The following is a 17,147-nucleotide window of genomic DNA, read 5'->3' as shown; positions in this document are numbered from 1 at the left end:
ACTCCGAGAAATAGAAGAGGACTTTGAGTAAAGACAAAGCAAGCCACTTTATCCTGTCTTTGTTCGCAGACAGTTCCCTTTCAGACATCATAGAGAGAAAATAGAGTGATGCCGTTTTAAATAGTTAATATACTGCTCATTCAGCAGCCTTCTATTTGCTCTCCATCCCTCTTCACTTTCTCCCACTTGAATTCCAGCACAGCCGAGCGGAGCTGTGCCGTCACAGACCAGCTTCTGTCTACAATGGATCATTCCATCCTCAATCACTGATCTTTCTCTTTCACAATCTCTCTCGCTCTCTTTCTGCCCCTCATACCCCTCTCGCTCTCACACACACACACACTTTACTTTTCACACTGTATTCGAGGCTCTAGTTCTGTGAACGCTGGGAAGATCAGGGATAATGACAGCATTCTGCTCTGGAAAGGACAATTCCCACAGATGTGGCAGAAAGAGACATTTGTTTTCTGCTCTTGTCAAAGAGGAGTGATACTATGACAGGAGATGCCATTGGGAATAAGAGGCCAGATAAAAAATGTCTCGTATCCGCCTTCGCAAACAACCTTCACATACTTCAGTGGTTTCATGTACATGTATACATGCGTATGTGCGCTCTGAGAAGCCCAAATGCCGTAAACTGACAATCAAAAGACAATGTTTGTATGACTTTGTAATGTTGTAATCTTTACACATCCTAAAAGAAATCTGTATGAATCGAGGGGTTTAAGTCTTCTGAAGAAACACAATTGCATTATATAAGAAACAGATATAAATTAGGCTTTTATTCAAATATAAACACTGATCAACGCACATTCATAGAGCATATCAAATATTGTAAACGGAAGCTCAAACATGCTTGACGTGAAAGAACCAATGAGGTTTGTTCTCGCGTGTCAAGCAAAACTGCTCAAATTATATGAATACTTTTACAATTTCTTTATAAACTTTTAGTAATACTTTACAATAAGGTTTCATTTGTTAACATTAATTAACAGGGCTTAATATTACAACGCATTCTCATCCTAGGGCGTCATATACTGACACTTTTGACATTTCGTCTACATCCAACGCACATGGCACCCTTTAGCGTCAATATGACACGCACAGAGCTTTGTTCGGTTATGGGTAGGTTTAGGTCTGGGGTAGGGTTAGGGTTAGACCGCTAGGAAGCGCCTTCTGGCCCATATCTATCTGCGTCTCATATTGACGCTAAAGGGTGCCATGTGCGTTGGATGTAGACGAAATGTCAAAAGCGTCAGTATATGACGCCTTGGGATGAGATCGGGCTGAATATTAACACCGTAAATGACATTAATTTCATTGGTGGCGTGTAACGCAGTCACTAGCCACTTTGGAGGGTTGAATTTGATATATACAGTTTTCAACTGTAGTCTTCTAAAAAAGTGCAATGAAGTGTTGTCAAAAATATAGATTTTCCGCAGAATATACAAACGATACCAACTGCTCTTTATCTCTCTCTCATCTCTACGACAGCGAGTTACACACAAACCCGTCTCTCCTCACTCACTCCTTTCATTTGCTCCAGATGAGTATTGTTGGTGTTACAGGGCTTGAATTTCGGCGTGGGATTGCGCATAATTTTACTCATTCCCGCAGATTTTGTGCTGACACCCAAAGTGCACGCACATAAAGCCACCTCTCAGTAATTGAGTTCATTTTCCCTGCTTATTAGTCAAATACACACAAAAAAATTGTGTATTTGAATGCCCCCCAATCACACACACCCTAAATGATTGTTCTCTTCAAAGAACAAAGTATCTTTACATGCAGCATATGCCACTTCAACAAGCACACACACAGAAAAAAAAGATTGTCAGTCAGGGGCCAATAAAATGTAACCGAGCCAAGGGCCGAGAAAGGATATCATCATTAAGTCTTCTCATAGTCATGCTAAAACCCACAAATATTATTTCTACAGCCCCTTGTAATGACAGAAAAGGCTAAACGTCTTCAACTGCCCCGTGTTTTCAGCCCATCTAGCTCTCAAGTGCATGAGAAAGCTTTCTGTTTTAATTGAACAGGCATGTTCCGGCGTGGAATCGCTTTCCTTCAAATGAGCTCCTAAAGTGACAGTTAGAAAGCGTTGTTAAAAGCGTTCCAATCGCTTAGATTTGTGTTTACAAGCAGACAGAAAGACACTTGTAAAACTTTTAATGTGCTTTGAAAGACTCGTTATGAAATGTCATTTTTGAAATCGTCTCGATTGTTATTCAGATCGTATAAACCGGGCTTGCACGATAAGGCATGATTAGCACGTCAAATTTTTCTTCACACTTTTTTTAAACAACATGTGATGAAAAAGGAGGAAAGATTTTCAATTCCTTTCCCACCGGCCTCAGAGTCTGAGTTTCTGTGTGTGTGTGTGTGTGTGTGTGTGAGTGTATTGGGTGGTCAGGACCCCTCTGCATTCTTCAGGCCGATCTACTGCCCCTGGGGCCGCCTGGCCTGGCGTATAATTGCCCTCCGCTACAGATAGTTACCAGCCTTCCCTGTCCCTCTCCTCTTCTCTTCTTCCCCCTGTTTATTCTCTCTGATTTCAGGCTCCTTTGGGTCATCATTCATCAATGGGGCCCCCCAGCCCCTGAGGACCCGACCGGGAGGCCCCTGTTACTACGCCTCCATAACCAGAGGCCATTTCTGATGGAGGCGCATTATACGGGGAACAAGAGAGCATGAAAATGCAGCACGAGGCAGGGGGTGAACGGCGGTGATTATTATATCCAGATAATCATTTCAAACAAATTATCATGATAATCAATCAATCGTCACGTTTGAAGCACCTCGCCTCAGGGTTGCACATAATCAGATGCCCTAAATTTACAGGGTTGCTTGAGATGATATTTTTACAGGAGCGGATTCTCCTGGTTTAGTTAAGCTAACATTGGAGATTCATCATTTCCCCTGCAGACAGACCTCCTCCTGCTGATGTTAACAGGTAAAGCAACTCTCCTTCCACCTTTCCATGAAAAGTGGTGCAATGTACTGTAGCACATGGTTGAACGCTTAAGATTAAGGTTCAATATGTAGTTTACCATAAAAGTATACATACATATACACACCCATATAAAGTCAAACTAAAATTTATTCAGACACCTTCAACATTTCTCACATCATCACAGTGTATTCGCTTTAGTTTAGAAAATGGTAATAAAATATGACAAGAACTCAGAGTTATCAAATCAATTGATATTTCACTGGTTTTGGCCATCCTTCTGTTAGACTGTCTCACAAATGAATTATGTTGAATATCTGTCAGCTGTTAAATTTAAGTACACAATTAGATAATACCAATTTAGGTCAAACAACTACCAAGCAATGCTTAATTTTGATCAGTCTGTGGTGTAAAAAGGTCGCATTAGCAATAAAATAAAATAAAAAACTTAAGCAAAACATGGTCAGGTCAAAGTGTCTGAATAATTTTTGGTCCCAATTTTTTTATAAATTTGACTGGTAGTCCACTGTATGAAGAATTTTTGGGTATGATATGTCATAGTTTACTTTATTTTGCTATCCTCACTTACATAAATTAACTATAATGTCCTGCTCCCACTAGTAAAAAAATATATATCTGGTGTCTGAATAATTTTTGGTTTGACTGTATATACATTGATACATTTACTGCCAAAAACTGTCTTGTTGATTGTACTATCAGACCATAATCATTCCTCGATAAAACCAGTGTAAGTTAAAATAACACTGGGCATTTTTTAAGTCTATGAGAGATCAGTCACAGCAGGGGCCACAAAAGCACAGATACCGTCTCAGAGAGCTTGTCAAAAGAGCCATTAATCTCTTTCCCATTAAAACATCAGCCGCCTGTTTTAGCTACATTTACAAAGCGAAATGTTTTAATATCCAGCCCAACACGCAGGCACAATGCCGGAGGCGATCTGTTTCAAATACAATTACAACACATTGATTTTCTATAATTAATCTATGTCTCAGTGTACTGTCATTGTCAGTTCACTATAAGCTTGTGTGTCACACACTCACACTTACACACACTTTTGGGACAAAGTATGGTGGATTACATTTAAAAGAGCTCAAATCAAGGCTCAGGAACGCGCGTGTGTGTGTGTGTGTGTGTGTGTGTGTGTGGGCGCTGGACAGATAGACTCAGATAGGCATCTCTGTTTCTGAGAGTGTTTGTGTTGTAAAGGAGGGATAACTGGTTAAAAGCAAAGGATAAATAAATAAAAGAAGCTCTTTTTCTTTTTGTATATCTGCTGGGATTTGACTTAAGAAATCTTTCAGCTCTCATAATAACAGTGTTTTTTTTATGTCTGAGCAGAAGCATCTCAGAGAGACACGGATGTGAGAACAATAGATGGATAATGTTATAGATTATCTGGTACAGACGTTTTCATTACATAACCTCAGGATGGGTTCTGCTCAAACACACACACACACACACACACACACACACACACACATTCTCTATATCTGAACTCACACACACAGACACAAATACTTGCTCTTATTTGCTGGCACATTAACATATATTCAGATGTGTGACAGTGCATTTAGTCTATTAGGGTAGATGATGAGTGAGGCAGTTATTCATAACACCTCATGTATAATTCATGATATTAATAAGGATGCTTGGCGCATGTCTGATGAGGTTTTTTTTTGGTGACTCAACTTACTGAATAAAATATGTTCTTAAAAAGATCACATTAGTTGTGAAAGACTTTGATGTGCAACACAATTTTGTTGAGAGGTCCCGTTAGTTTCGTGAATCAATTCATTTGGACAGTGGAATTGCTTTTTTTCACTCTATATTCACACTATATTATTCTTAGAGGTCCCTGTTCAGCATATTTAAGTTAGATAGTGCCAAATGTTACATTGTTTAAAGTTGAGTTGAACTGATTGTTTCACAAACTCTCTGCAAATTGGTCAGTGTGAATAATAATAAATAAAGAAAAAGTTCAAGGGCCCTATTTTAACGATCTGAAACGCAAGTGTCAAAGCGCAAAGCGCAAGTAACTTTGTGGGCGGGTCTCGGCGCTGTTGCTATTTTCCCGGCGGGATAAATGACTCTTGCGCCGGGCGCAAATCTAAAAGGGGTTGGTCTGAAGTAGCTTCATTATTCATAGGTGTGGTTTGGGCGTAACGTGAAATAAACCAATCAGAGCATCATCTCACATTCCCTTTAAGAACAGACGCACTTTTTCCTTGGCGTATTGCTATTATAACGGCGGATTTGCCAGGCGCGCGCCAAGAGCGGTTCACAGCCGAGGAGACCAACGCTCTCGTCACGGCCGTAAAAGAGAGAGAAGTGACATTGGGGATGGGAGAAACACACCCAAATTAGCTTCGGTTAAACAGGCATATAATAATGTGGGTAAATGTGTAAGCTAGATGTATGCTTTTATAATAAATTATTATATTTATAATAAATTGTCAATTGTCTATCTATCTATCTATCTATCTATCTATCTATCTATCTATCTATCTATCTATCTATCTATCTATCTATCTATCGCCCCTTTCACACAGCGCTTTGAACCCGGGAAATTGCCGGCAAATTGCCAGAGCGCCTTCTGTGTGAACGCCAGTGGCGTGGCGTGGGGAAAATTTCTGAGGAAGCCAATTAAGACACAACCTCTAAGCTGTGTGTTTTAAGGGGTGGGGGCAGAAAATCATACGTTACCATTTATATGTTGCTATTTGGATGAACTATTAGAGCGCCCAGCATCATCTTACCGGGACTTACGCTTGTTACAATCCAACACTTTGAGCACGTAGATAACGTTACCTAAAATATGTTGCGCATACAGCTCAACTAACGCGATTGTTATAAAGGTGTTTGAACAACAAAACACATCCTCTTGCACATATTTGACAATCGGAATATCAGATATATCCTGCTATAGCTAATAAATTTGTGAAATTTTGAATAAAAAAAGGAAATAAAAGCTGATCATTCAGCGCTATTGTGCCTGCGGTGTGACAAGCAATGAAAGACGCGTCTCCATGGGAACCATAAAGTGATACTACGATCAATAACGGTCGCCTTGAAAAACTTACGTGTGAAAAGGTTGTTTGTAAGGCTTACATTTAAATGTGTCTTTGTTTTGTTTTGAGTGTATGGTCAATAAATAAAGGAATTAAAAAGATGGGCACAAAACCACAAATCTTCCGCTATTTCATTCATTCATTCATTGACGATGATAACGTGATGTGATTGGCCTGATGCCAACAAGTTCATGGCTTCCCTTGACACTGTCCTGACCAATCACAGGGGAGCAGTGTCATGACAATAGCGTCACCTGATTGGTTAATCATTCTTTTTTTTTTCTATCAAGGGATGCCAACTCAGCCTGGCCTCCTCACAGACACAGGGTGCAGTACCATGTTTTCAACGCTCATTCACCATGTCACTTTTATAGGGGCGCTGTTTTACACATCATAAAACACTCAGTAATGAATGAAGAGAGACGATGAGGAGATGACAGAAGGATTACGTAAACTGTGAAAACAAAAGTGTTTATTAAATGACGATTATATTCTGAAAAAGTGAGGAAGCCTGGCTTCCCTTGGCCTCCGCAAGAAAACGCCACTGGTGAACGCAAACACGACCCGGGATTGATGCCGGGATCGATGCCGTGTTGGGGACCTAGTAACATTGCCGTGTTCAGTCCCGGAACGCGCGCTGTGTGAACAAAAGCCGTAATATTGCCGTGTCGTAGTGATGACGCTAAAGCCGGGATCGTTCGCAAGCTGTCAAACGGTACGTAAAGCGCAAGTTTATGATCGAATCAGAGAAAAAAATGCACAAGCGTGGTGTAGAGAGAGATCGCAGCTCATAAGCAAACTTAAAGGAGTCATAATGTAGAAATTTCACTTTTCCACGAGAATCAATGTATGTTATGATTGCATAATGATTATACACTGGCCGGGAAGCCTATATTTAAAAGTGAAGCGTTTGTTTACCTCGGGGTTTGTAAAATAGGCCACGTGCACGCGCACGAAAAAACGAGATTTTGATTTCTTCCCCTTCTTGACGTCAAGACGGGGGAGGATATACCAAATATGGACAGCGCAAACCTATGCCGCGGGAAGCCCGCCCCTCTCCCCCTCAGATTCAGTTTAGTTGACTCGAGAAAGATGGAGAAATCGAGTGCACACCTGAGATGCTCTGTGGGTGACTGCCACAAACAACATGCAAATGTGTTTTATCTACCAAAAACGGACGAAACTATCAGGGAACAGTGGAGGAAATTCATTTTTAATGACGCTGTCCCAACAACTCTTTCAAGTGGCGTATCGTTAGGTGTGTGTGCTAAACATTTTACACCGGAATCTTTTACAAATTTGGGGCAGTATCAGGCGAACTTGACCTCGAAGCTCCGTTTGGGAAAAGGTGCCATCCCAACCATCAGGGACTTGCCAGAAATTGAAAAGGTAAGACTGTGTTTTTATTGCTCTACTGTGGTTAACAAATAGCAGCTAACTGCTAATGCGGCTATTGTATGTAACGTTACCTTCGAGATAAACACGGGGAATGGACTCTACGAATGCTAGCCACATCTTTCGACTTTGTTTTACACTAGCAGCTACAGTAGTGACGGTACAGGAGTCCATGCTCAGTGGCTAAAACTGTTTAAATGCAAGTATGAAAACAATATACCACTAAACATTATTAGCCAAACTCATGCAAAACATGCAGTTTGAAAATAGCTTTCAGTTAGCTGCGGTGTCAACCCCCCTCCTTCCTGCAACCAATCAACGCGCCCCTCATTTGCATTATTATAATGACCGTCCACGACAGCCAAAACATCGCATCAGATCTCGCGAGACAATAATGCCTTTAGAAATAAGGGTCTGAGGGGCTGTGTTGATTTTTTTTCCACTTTTCTTTTTTAGAAGTGCCTAAAATACTATAATAGAGCATTTGGGTATCCAAGGTAACACAACATTATGACTCCTTTAAGAGATTACAACTTTACAAGTCACATCGATGTCACGTGTCTTTACGGCATTTTTACGGGTTGTGTGTGAACGCACTCTCTGATTCCGGAAAATCACTGGCAGTGTGAATGAGCCAAAATCGAATGAACCCGGGTCAAATCCCGGGTCACTTTATCCGTGTATTTTCCGGAATCTCTGTGTGAAAGGGGCTTATCTATCATCTATCTATCTATCTATCTATCTATCTATCTATCTATCTATCTATCTATCTATCTATCTATCTATCTATCTATCTATCTATCTATCTATCTATCTATCTATCTATCTATCTATCTATCTATCGTTTGTAATAATATGATTTGCAAAAATGAAAACTGCTGCTTCTGTGTAGATTAGAGAATCACAGTGTATGAGCGTTGTGCACTCTATACATTATGGTCAAGCATGCGCCCTTAAAATAGCATAATGAACAACGCGCAACGCGGCACTGACTTTAGACTAGGTTTTTTCTGGCCAGTGGCGCAATTGTTTTATGGAACAGTAACATAGCACCAGGGAACGTTTGCGCCGGAACACGCCTCCTTTTTTGCGCTGAACCGCCCAGGGAGCGCAAGTTCATTCCCTAGTTTAGCGACGTGCTTCTGTGGAGGGAAAAGCGCGCTTTGCGCGGGTGCAAAATAGGCATGAAACATGCGTCGGTGTACAAAGTCAATTGCGCTGGGTGCAAGATAGGGCCCCAAAAGAAAAAGTTAATTAAACATGAATCAAGATGTACCACAAGAAAGACAGAAAGAAAGGAACAAAGAAAGAAAGAAAAAAATAATTTCTAATTTAACTTACACATATATATAGCTAACTAAAGGTGAAAATAAATGTCATGAAACTCTTCGGAGCTACAGACTGGTTATCTAAAAGCCAACCACTATGGCCAATCAATCTGTTTGTTCTACCTAACTTATTTATTTCTGTCCCGAACCGGCTTAACTCAGTACAGCACACCATGGGAGATTTCCTAGCCCTCCACCTTCCCCAGCACCACCTGCCTAAATCTGCTAGGGGTTCTCCCTACCTCTCTTGCAGCAGATCGCATTCTATTCACTGTATTTATGTGCATGTTGTGGCAGTAGCCTTCACTCAAGCAGCAGCATTGAAGATCTAGCCTGGCAAGACTAAGCCTATGTACATTCCATTCATATCAATAAATGCTGTTTAAATCTATATATATAAAGATACTCCCTGTCTCTGCGATTAATACATTTATTTTCACCTTCCGTTAGCATATAGAACCCTATTAGTAGCAAACTGCTGTTTCTCATTTTGCTTTTGTGTTGTTCATGTGTGTGTGTGTGTGTGGTGATATCAGCATATCTGTTAGATCTGTAAAGAGGGATGGACTGACAAAACAAATCCTACCTTTTTAATACAGCTGTCTTGAGACGACGTTTCATGATCATTCAGCATTTGCTGTGAAGACAAAAGATAACAGTTAATGATTAGCTTCTAAACATTAGTTAATGATTACTAATGACTACCATCAAATACATCATCATGTCATTTTTATGGCCTGAAATCAGCACTTCATTGACTATTCAAAAGACTGATGTACCGTATGACTTCAAATATTCTCATTTTACACTAAGGACAAGTGTTTCAGAAGGTTTAAAAACAGAAATGATACTTTGGTTTGCCAAAAAAAAGAAAGAAATGTATTAATATTTGACCTGTAAAAGTGTCCATATGATCATGCTGATGTGGTAATGCTTTTGCAGGTGGAGGTACAGTACTTGTGGTTTTTCATTGGTAATTGTTAGTATGCCATACATACTCTTTATAAAGATTTAGTTCAGTATGAACCAGAATATTCTAAAGACTGTGACTAGCTGAGATTAGATGTGGCTTTGAAACGTGTCAAGAAGTGAGTATTAAATGGCTACTGAGTGATGAGTCTGTCGTTTGAATCTAAAGCCCCCGCTGGGCCGCCACTACAGCAGCACAGGTTAAACCATCCCGAGTGAGATGAAATGAATGCTGAAAAGTTTTAACCTAGACAGTTGGAGGAGATGTGGAATTACAGGGCCTTCAGGAATATTTATATAGAGTGGGTTTTGGAGAATGCACCCAGTGTCCTGCTCATATGAGAAGCAAGCTTGTTCCAGGTTTGGAGATAATGGGACCTCATATGAATCTCAGTGGCCTTCATTCAGAGTAGAACAGGAAGAGGCTGTGCGCTGGGATTATTGGGAGCGTATGCAGGTTTTAAAGTAATCTGCAGTGCCCACAGCCCGCCCGTTTCCTGTCTCATCCTCTGAATGAGGGGTGTGTGAGCGTGTGCAAAGGTTCTGATGGATTCTTGGATTGAATCAGACAGTTGAAGATTTCAGATGGGCTTAACCACAGTGAGGTGAGTCACATATTTTTGATAAAGGTAGACAGAAGGACTGTTGTCTAGCTCAGAGGTGTATCACCTCCTTTTGCTTTTTTTCCCCCTTTATAAGTCTGCCATTTTTAGTTTAATAAATTAATTTTATATAATTAATAATTCCTTATAAATTAGAAATATAATTAAAAAATAATTTTCTTAATGAGGATTGCTTTTTTTTTTTTTGGCCTGACAGGAGTCCAAATTTGTTCCTATATTAGACAATATTCACATTTAAATTTAAAATAAAAATGTTTAGATTTTAGCTGACATGACATATAAGAAAAAATGAATGCGTCAACCCTGTTACCATTAAAATAATGTGCCATTCCATAAATAAATAAATATAATCAGATTTTTCCAATAAGTGAACTCTGCAAGTAAATGTCTATAAATGTATCATCATGTTTATATTTTGTTTTAATTATTTCATTTATATGGTAATTATTTGATTATTGATTGCTTCAAGAGATGATGACCTTAAACACAACACTAGCATGGCCAAATAAACACAGAAAGACCCTATAATCTCGAATACATCTTAGTTTTGCACGTTCCATCTGTAAGTAACCACGTGAATGTGATTGCAAAGGTGAGTGAGTGAGTGAGTCACCGAGGGGGAAAAGCAAACAGAATAAGTGACTCTTTTACAGAATACCCTCTACAGTCTGTACCGCCTTTATCAGGGTTTGATTGACAGCTCTGCACACTGCCCAAAAAACTGTGGTTCTCTAAATTAGGCTGTCAATGTATCCAAGCCGCCCGAGTGGAAGCAATTACATCACAAATACTCAAACAAGTCTACTTAAACTACTTACATCCATAATTCAATCCTGCAGCGATGTCAGAGCAGCACGTACAGTGTCCAAAACAACTTTGCGCTTTTACCGTGTTCACATGACACGTTTTAAACCCTATCTACACATTGCTTATTCATTTATTTGTATTTTTTTCTCATTCATGTCTTTCATTTTTTTTGCACCGCAGCATGTGATCTCACACATAAGCACATACACTGTGTGCAATCACATGCATACATCAGCCCGCGCTACACACACACACTTACTGAAGTATTGTGTGTGTAGTGCAATTACTCTGCAGTTTGCTGCCAGACCAATGCTCTACATTTGCTCCGGGAAGAAGGTGAGATAGTTTTTCCTTTTAGAGTTTAAAGGTGTTAGAAATTGTTGAATTTCAGGGAAATTAATAATGTAACTGAAAAAATAGAGCCGAGAGTTGTGAATTGCTGGTGGGGTGATGAGAACGTGTGAAACAGTGTGACAGATTCATAAACAGGGTTCACAGCACAACAGCTCTGTTTAGATTGTAAAACACTACCAGGTGCTCTCAGGTAAGCGAATAGTTTCATGCCAGACGTAAATACGCACATCAAATTATGCAAAACAGACCCAAAACTGTCAAACGTGCTCCAAACACACAAATTCTTGTTGTATAGACATTTCTGTCTTTCAACTCATTCCACTTTCTTTCTTTTTTTCAGGTGAATGCAATTTTCTCAATGACTGATTGAATGGTAAAGTACATCGCATTGCTACCTGGAACTTGCTGAATCTGGTGAAACATCAGACGTTCTTGTCCACAATCAATCAATGATATTCATAAAAAATTAAATATACCTATACTAGGGTTAGGCTGTGTTAATCTGAAGTCCTTTTTAGTTTTACATAGATTTCTGTAGTATGTCCTTACTGAAAAATCTCTGTAAATGTGTGTATGTGTGTGTGTGTGTGTGTGAGAGATTATCTACATATGCTTCGGCACTCGGCCACAGAAATGACTTACACTCACGTGTATGTGTGAGTGTGTCAAGCGAATAAATAATGTATTAATTAGACGTCTGGAAAAAATGATTTGCCACAAGTGCTGGTGTGATTTATGACACGTCAGAATCATTTTAACTTTCCTCCCTTTTTTTTCTTTGGCGACAGGACAATTTGTGCCACAGATAGAGAGGGAAGAGAGTGAGAACGCTTTTCCCAAACAGACGTAAAACGCACAATTGAACCTCTCACAAGCTTCTCGAAACGTTTGCTTACACAAGTTTGTCAGGGTTTCTTATGTAAATGAAAATCGCTGTGAAGCTCTAGTGATTAGCGTGTCATGCTGACAGTGCTCGAAAGTGTCCGAAAACAGAGGCACTATGGTGGAGAACTGTAAAAATAAATACGAGCAGGCCGTGCTTGATGAAAGCGCAGCCACCTGTGCAGTGATTCAACGCGAGTGTCTGAAGCAAATTAGCACCAGGGAGTAAGTGTGTGTTGTTATTACTGTTATAAGCCCACCTTTGTTAGCAGGCACCATCAGGACTTCTTCTTCTCAACCTCAACCCTATTTATATTGACACACAGACTGAACAAAAGAAAACAAGCTCGCCGCACACATCCTAGCAACATTTTCCAGCACAGCTGCCCTAATAGACACACGACGGACAAAGAAAACAGTGCTTCGCCTCACGGGCTGGATTTTCCTGTGCTTTGCGTGACACCCAACGTCCCGGTTTGAAGAGAAGACGGCCTCGATCACGTCTAACAATGAGTCCTTGTCGCAGGCTAATTGGACTTGGATCTAATTGCAATTAGAGAAGCTCGGTAAACCTCGGTGAGCCAACCAAGCAGTTTGTCTCCCAGCTTGACGTTGGGGGTATGGAGTAAAACAAGCACATTTTAAGGGCTTTGCAGAGGGAAAATTTCAGCGAACGTTGCCAAAAACAATTCCCCTCAAGTCTGGATAATGTGAGGCAATATAGAAGCGCGGCCAATAGATGGTTATGGATGTCAAAAGCCACAAGTTTCCAAAAAAGAACCAGTAGAGACCAACCTCAAGGCCTTTTGAACCGAGTGAGTGACATCCTGTTGGCTCAGACGACCACACCAAGAAAGCCACAAAGTGAAAGTTTTGCTTCGCAGTTATTGAGAATGTTCTCTCGTTTTTGGTGTGTGGAGAGTTTAGATATGTAAATGCGTGATTGTTATTGATCTTGTCAATTAATGCGGAAGCGGTCGGCGCTCAGTTTGTGGCAGATGGATCTGAGATACGACTGCAGAACAAGAGAGAGGTTTTAGAAACTGGGGTTTGCGAATTCTGGAGCTCATTGTTCTAGTGTGAAACAGAGCAAAACCAGGATGTCAAACATAATAAATCAGATTAATTACTGTGATAACACACACATATCAAAACCATTATGCTAAAGGATGTGTAATCTTCTAAAGGCATGCATGTTGCACAACCTGCAGGCTCATTGGAAAAACGTGCCTGTGGTGACATTACTGCAACATGATATTACGTTGTTTCTTGCACACATTGCGACTTTTTCAAAGTGAAATGTGCAGTGAGTAGTGCTAAAAGCTGTTAAAGCTAAAAAATGTTTTATGACATTGGTCATTATACGAATTGCAGTTCAGTAATGAAACGTCCAGTGAGTGGCGCTAAAACTTAAATGCTCTATCGCATTTAAAAAGTAACACACCACCTACAATAAACAGTACCCTAAACATAACTGATAGTGTAAACAAAAGAAAATGTGAGATAAAAACGCACTTGCCATGCCATTTAATCGAGTGGCGTGACTCGTACCAGAGCGCTATTGCAGTGCTGTGTCAGGTGAACTACCGAGCAAGTTTACTACGTCTGAAAAGTCAGCTGGTTAAGTGATGCATGCATAGAAATGAACTATGGTAAAAGTGTTTATGGTAATATAGTATTGTGCAAGGAACCGTGTGTAAATAAGTCTGCAATAAAAGATATTTGTGTTTTACTATTACTGGAAAGTGCAATGAATTGTAAATATAGGTACGTTTTGGACCACAACCCTACATAGGACAAGCGGTTTGGAGAATGGATGGATGGATGGTATGTTTTTTTAAAAATGTAGGTAAAGAGAAAGTTTTTCTAATGTGTTTTTTTCCCCCACAAACACAAAGCTCCAGCATCATCGGTTGCATGTGAATCAAAGCTTTCTGCACGGACTTACAGTATGCTTTTACCGAGCGAAACTTTTTTTCATCGAGGAGTTGTCATGGAAAAACTCCACCGAAATAAAAACAGTTCTGCTGTAAATACCAGGAAGCCAGCAACAATCTGATAAACCATATATCACGAGTTTAATAAGCTCATGGCTTGCCGCTTTTTTTTGTTGTTGGCCAAGGCAAACATTAAGATTTCACTGATAGTGAACGCTCCACCGTGGGTAATTAAAAATAATCGTTCCCAGCTTAGCATTGTTTGATTCTCTATTATACTCTTATCAACATCTCCTGTCCTGTCAGTGCATGTGAGAAAGACACAGTGGGCAGTGAAACGGATGACTAAAGGAATGTCAAATTCCCATTGTGCGAACACAAAGGTGAGAAGGGAGAGAGCCACAGAAAGTGAGTTTGTTTAACACTTATCACATGGCTAGAGCTAACAGAAGCCCTGGCGTTTGTGTCGGGATGAGGTGGGTGCGGAGAGAGATAGAGGGCAGAACACAATGACAGATTTAATAGACAAACACGCAAGACTTTTGTGCGGAAGGTCACGGTAACCTTGCATGACCGATATGTATGTTTTTGGCACTTTGTGACTGCTGTTTGTCCAGGCTGATATCATATGAGATGTGTGTTCCAGTTAACTTTGAAGAAGATGAAGAAATAACTGAAGTACACAAGACAACCAGTGAGAGAGAGTATCTGATGCGAAACAATCCCTATGGACCCTTTATATTGAGTTTGCAACAAAGCTTTTTTTTTTTTTTTTTTTTTTCAATAAAAATAGGACTACTAAGAAAAAAGTGTTTTGGGTCATGTGGCTGATAACTGAGAATCCACATATTGGTAATCTACAATTCATGTGTCAATACTAATATATAGTACTATATATAAAAAAATACTAATACATATTCCACACATATTACGTGTATATATATATGAAGAGTTCAGACGCAAAAGCCTCTAAGTGCCATCTGAAATTTTCTTCTAAAATTATCATTTTTATCAAGCTCGTATAATTAAGTTCAGTAATTTCACTTAAATGGCAATGAAAATGACCTATTAATTGTCATTTAAGTGCATGAAATTACTGAACTTAAATATACGAGCTTGATAAAAATGATCATTCTAGAAGAAAATTGCAGATGGCATTTAGAGGCTTTTGCGTCTGAACTCTTCATATATATATATATATATATATATATATATATATATACACACATGTATATATACATATATACTGTATACTATATATATATATATATATATATATATATATATATATATACACACACACACACACACACACACACACACACACACACACACACACAATACACATTTATATATTAACATATTTATAATTAATATTGTCAGAAAAATATCAATCTCAACAATATCAATGGGCTGAAACCCTAATGTTTGAATTAGCTTTCTTTCTTTCTTTTTTTTCTTTTTTTACTTTATCATTTTGGGTCAATATATCTGATTACCAAGAACATTTTTTTTTTCTTTTCTTTTTTTCTAACACAAACAGCAAATGAGAACTCAATACCAAAATGAATGACAGTTACTGCTTATAATATTCCTCCGTCCACAATCTGATGCTTGCTCAGCCGGCACTCTTGTACAAATCTATAAACAGAAGATATTGACATTTCTGTTTATTACAATCTGTCTGAAATATATTAAATGGGCCATATTCTAATTGATGATGGCATCATTCATTCGCTCCTTCAGTGCAGCTCATATTGACAAAGTGATACAGATAAATAATGGCATAGACAGCGTTTATTGACAAGTCATTTGGGAAGATGATCAGTAATAATAAAGGAAATATCCCACCACTGACTGCTGTTTCCTTTCAATGCCTTCCATTCATCATGCTATCAAATAACAGCAATGTCAAAACATAGAGAGGAACATAATATACTAATAGTGTTGGCATCATGAGTTTTGACATCATTATATGAGAGCAACACAATAACGATAAAATCAGACCTCTGTAGTTTTAATAATATACAAAACAATTTTATTTTTTTTGATTGGTGTTGCTTCAAAAGTGATATATCACTGTGTATAGACAATTTGAGAAAAAAATATTGAGTCTCAAAAGCACTTGACATGCATTTTTAGCATACATATGCAGCAAGAAAATATCTCATTTTATAAATGCTTTTATTTATATTGTTGCCAGCATTATGATTGACTGTTTGAGAAGCGATACTGCTTCATCAATACGTGCAGAATGCAAAATATCGACGATCTATCAATAATATGCCGAGTCAGACTGGGCAATGTGCTTTTGGATGAAAGTGCTTCTATGGTGTCTGTGGACGATCAATATGAGCTCTTAATTCAAAGCAGGACTTCTCGAGTATAAAACTGCACGTAGAAACATACTTGCAAGATGAGATTATTTATCATGTGCAGTCTGAAGGCAAGCCTGAGGGAAATTGTCACACGATGACAGACACAATGAAGGAAAATATATTCCGTTCATCCCTCTAAAAGAAATGCTTTCTAAACATTTGCTGCATATTCATGTTGGAGTGAATGAAAAAAGTGTTCATCTGAGACGTCTGAAGAACGGCGGTGTGGTTGCATTAGCTCAGAGCTCAGGAGAACAAGTTTTCCAGTCTTCTATTTAAGTTTCACTCTTCGAGAGTTTGACATATGGAAGGAGAAAAAGGAGAGAGGTTAGGAGAAGTCACTCTAACATCCGGACTGCGGCTCTCCAAATATGAATGCGGAGAGCAGACTGAGCCCTGCCAAACATTAAAGTGAAAAGTCTCTTGTGAGTT

The 17,147-nt window shown here is 39.2% G+C and overlaps 1 protein-coding gene across 12 annotated transcripts in view; it reads right to left on the bottom strand.

Annotated features, from left to right (window-relative positions):
* prdm16 (PR domain containing 16) overlaps nt 1-17,147 on the bottom strand; it is a gene marked incomplete at its 5' end in the record, with an annotated part of 246,373 nt that overhangs the window by 103,645 nt on the left and 125,581 nt on the right. For all 12 annotated transcript variants that reach the window (XM_084390322.1, XM_084390325.1, XM_084390326.1 and 9 more), the window contains one exon: nt 9,352-9,402. In XM_084390322.1, the coding sequence (XP_084246448.1) occupies nt 9,352-9,402 (51 nt within the window). The remainder of the gene's footprint in view (nt 1-9,351; nt 9,403-17,147) is intronic.

Source organism: Rutilus rutilus (assembly GCF_951802725.1).
Source record: "Rutilus rutilus genome assembly, chromosome: 19".
Classification (NCBI taxonomy): Eukaryota; Metazoa; Chordata; class Actinopteri; order Cypriniformes; family Leuciscidae; genus Rutilus; species Rutilus rutilus.
The sequence above is the reverse complement of the archived record's forward strand: the minus strand, read 5'-3'. Positions and strand labels throughout refer to the sequence as shown.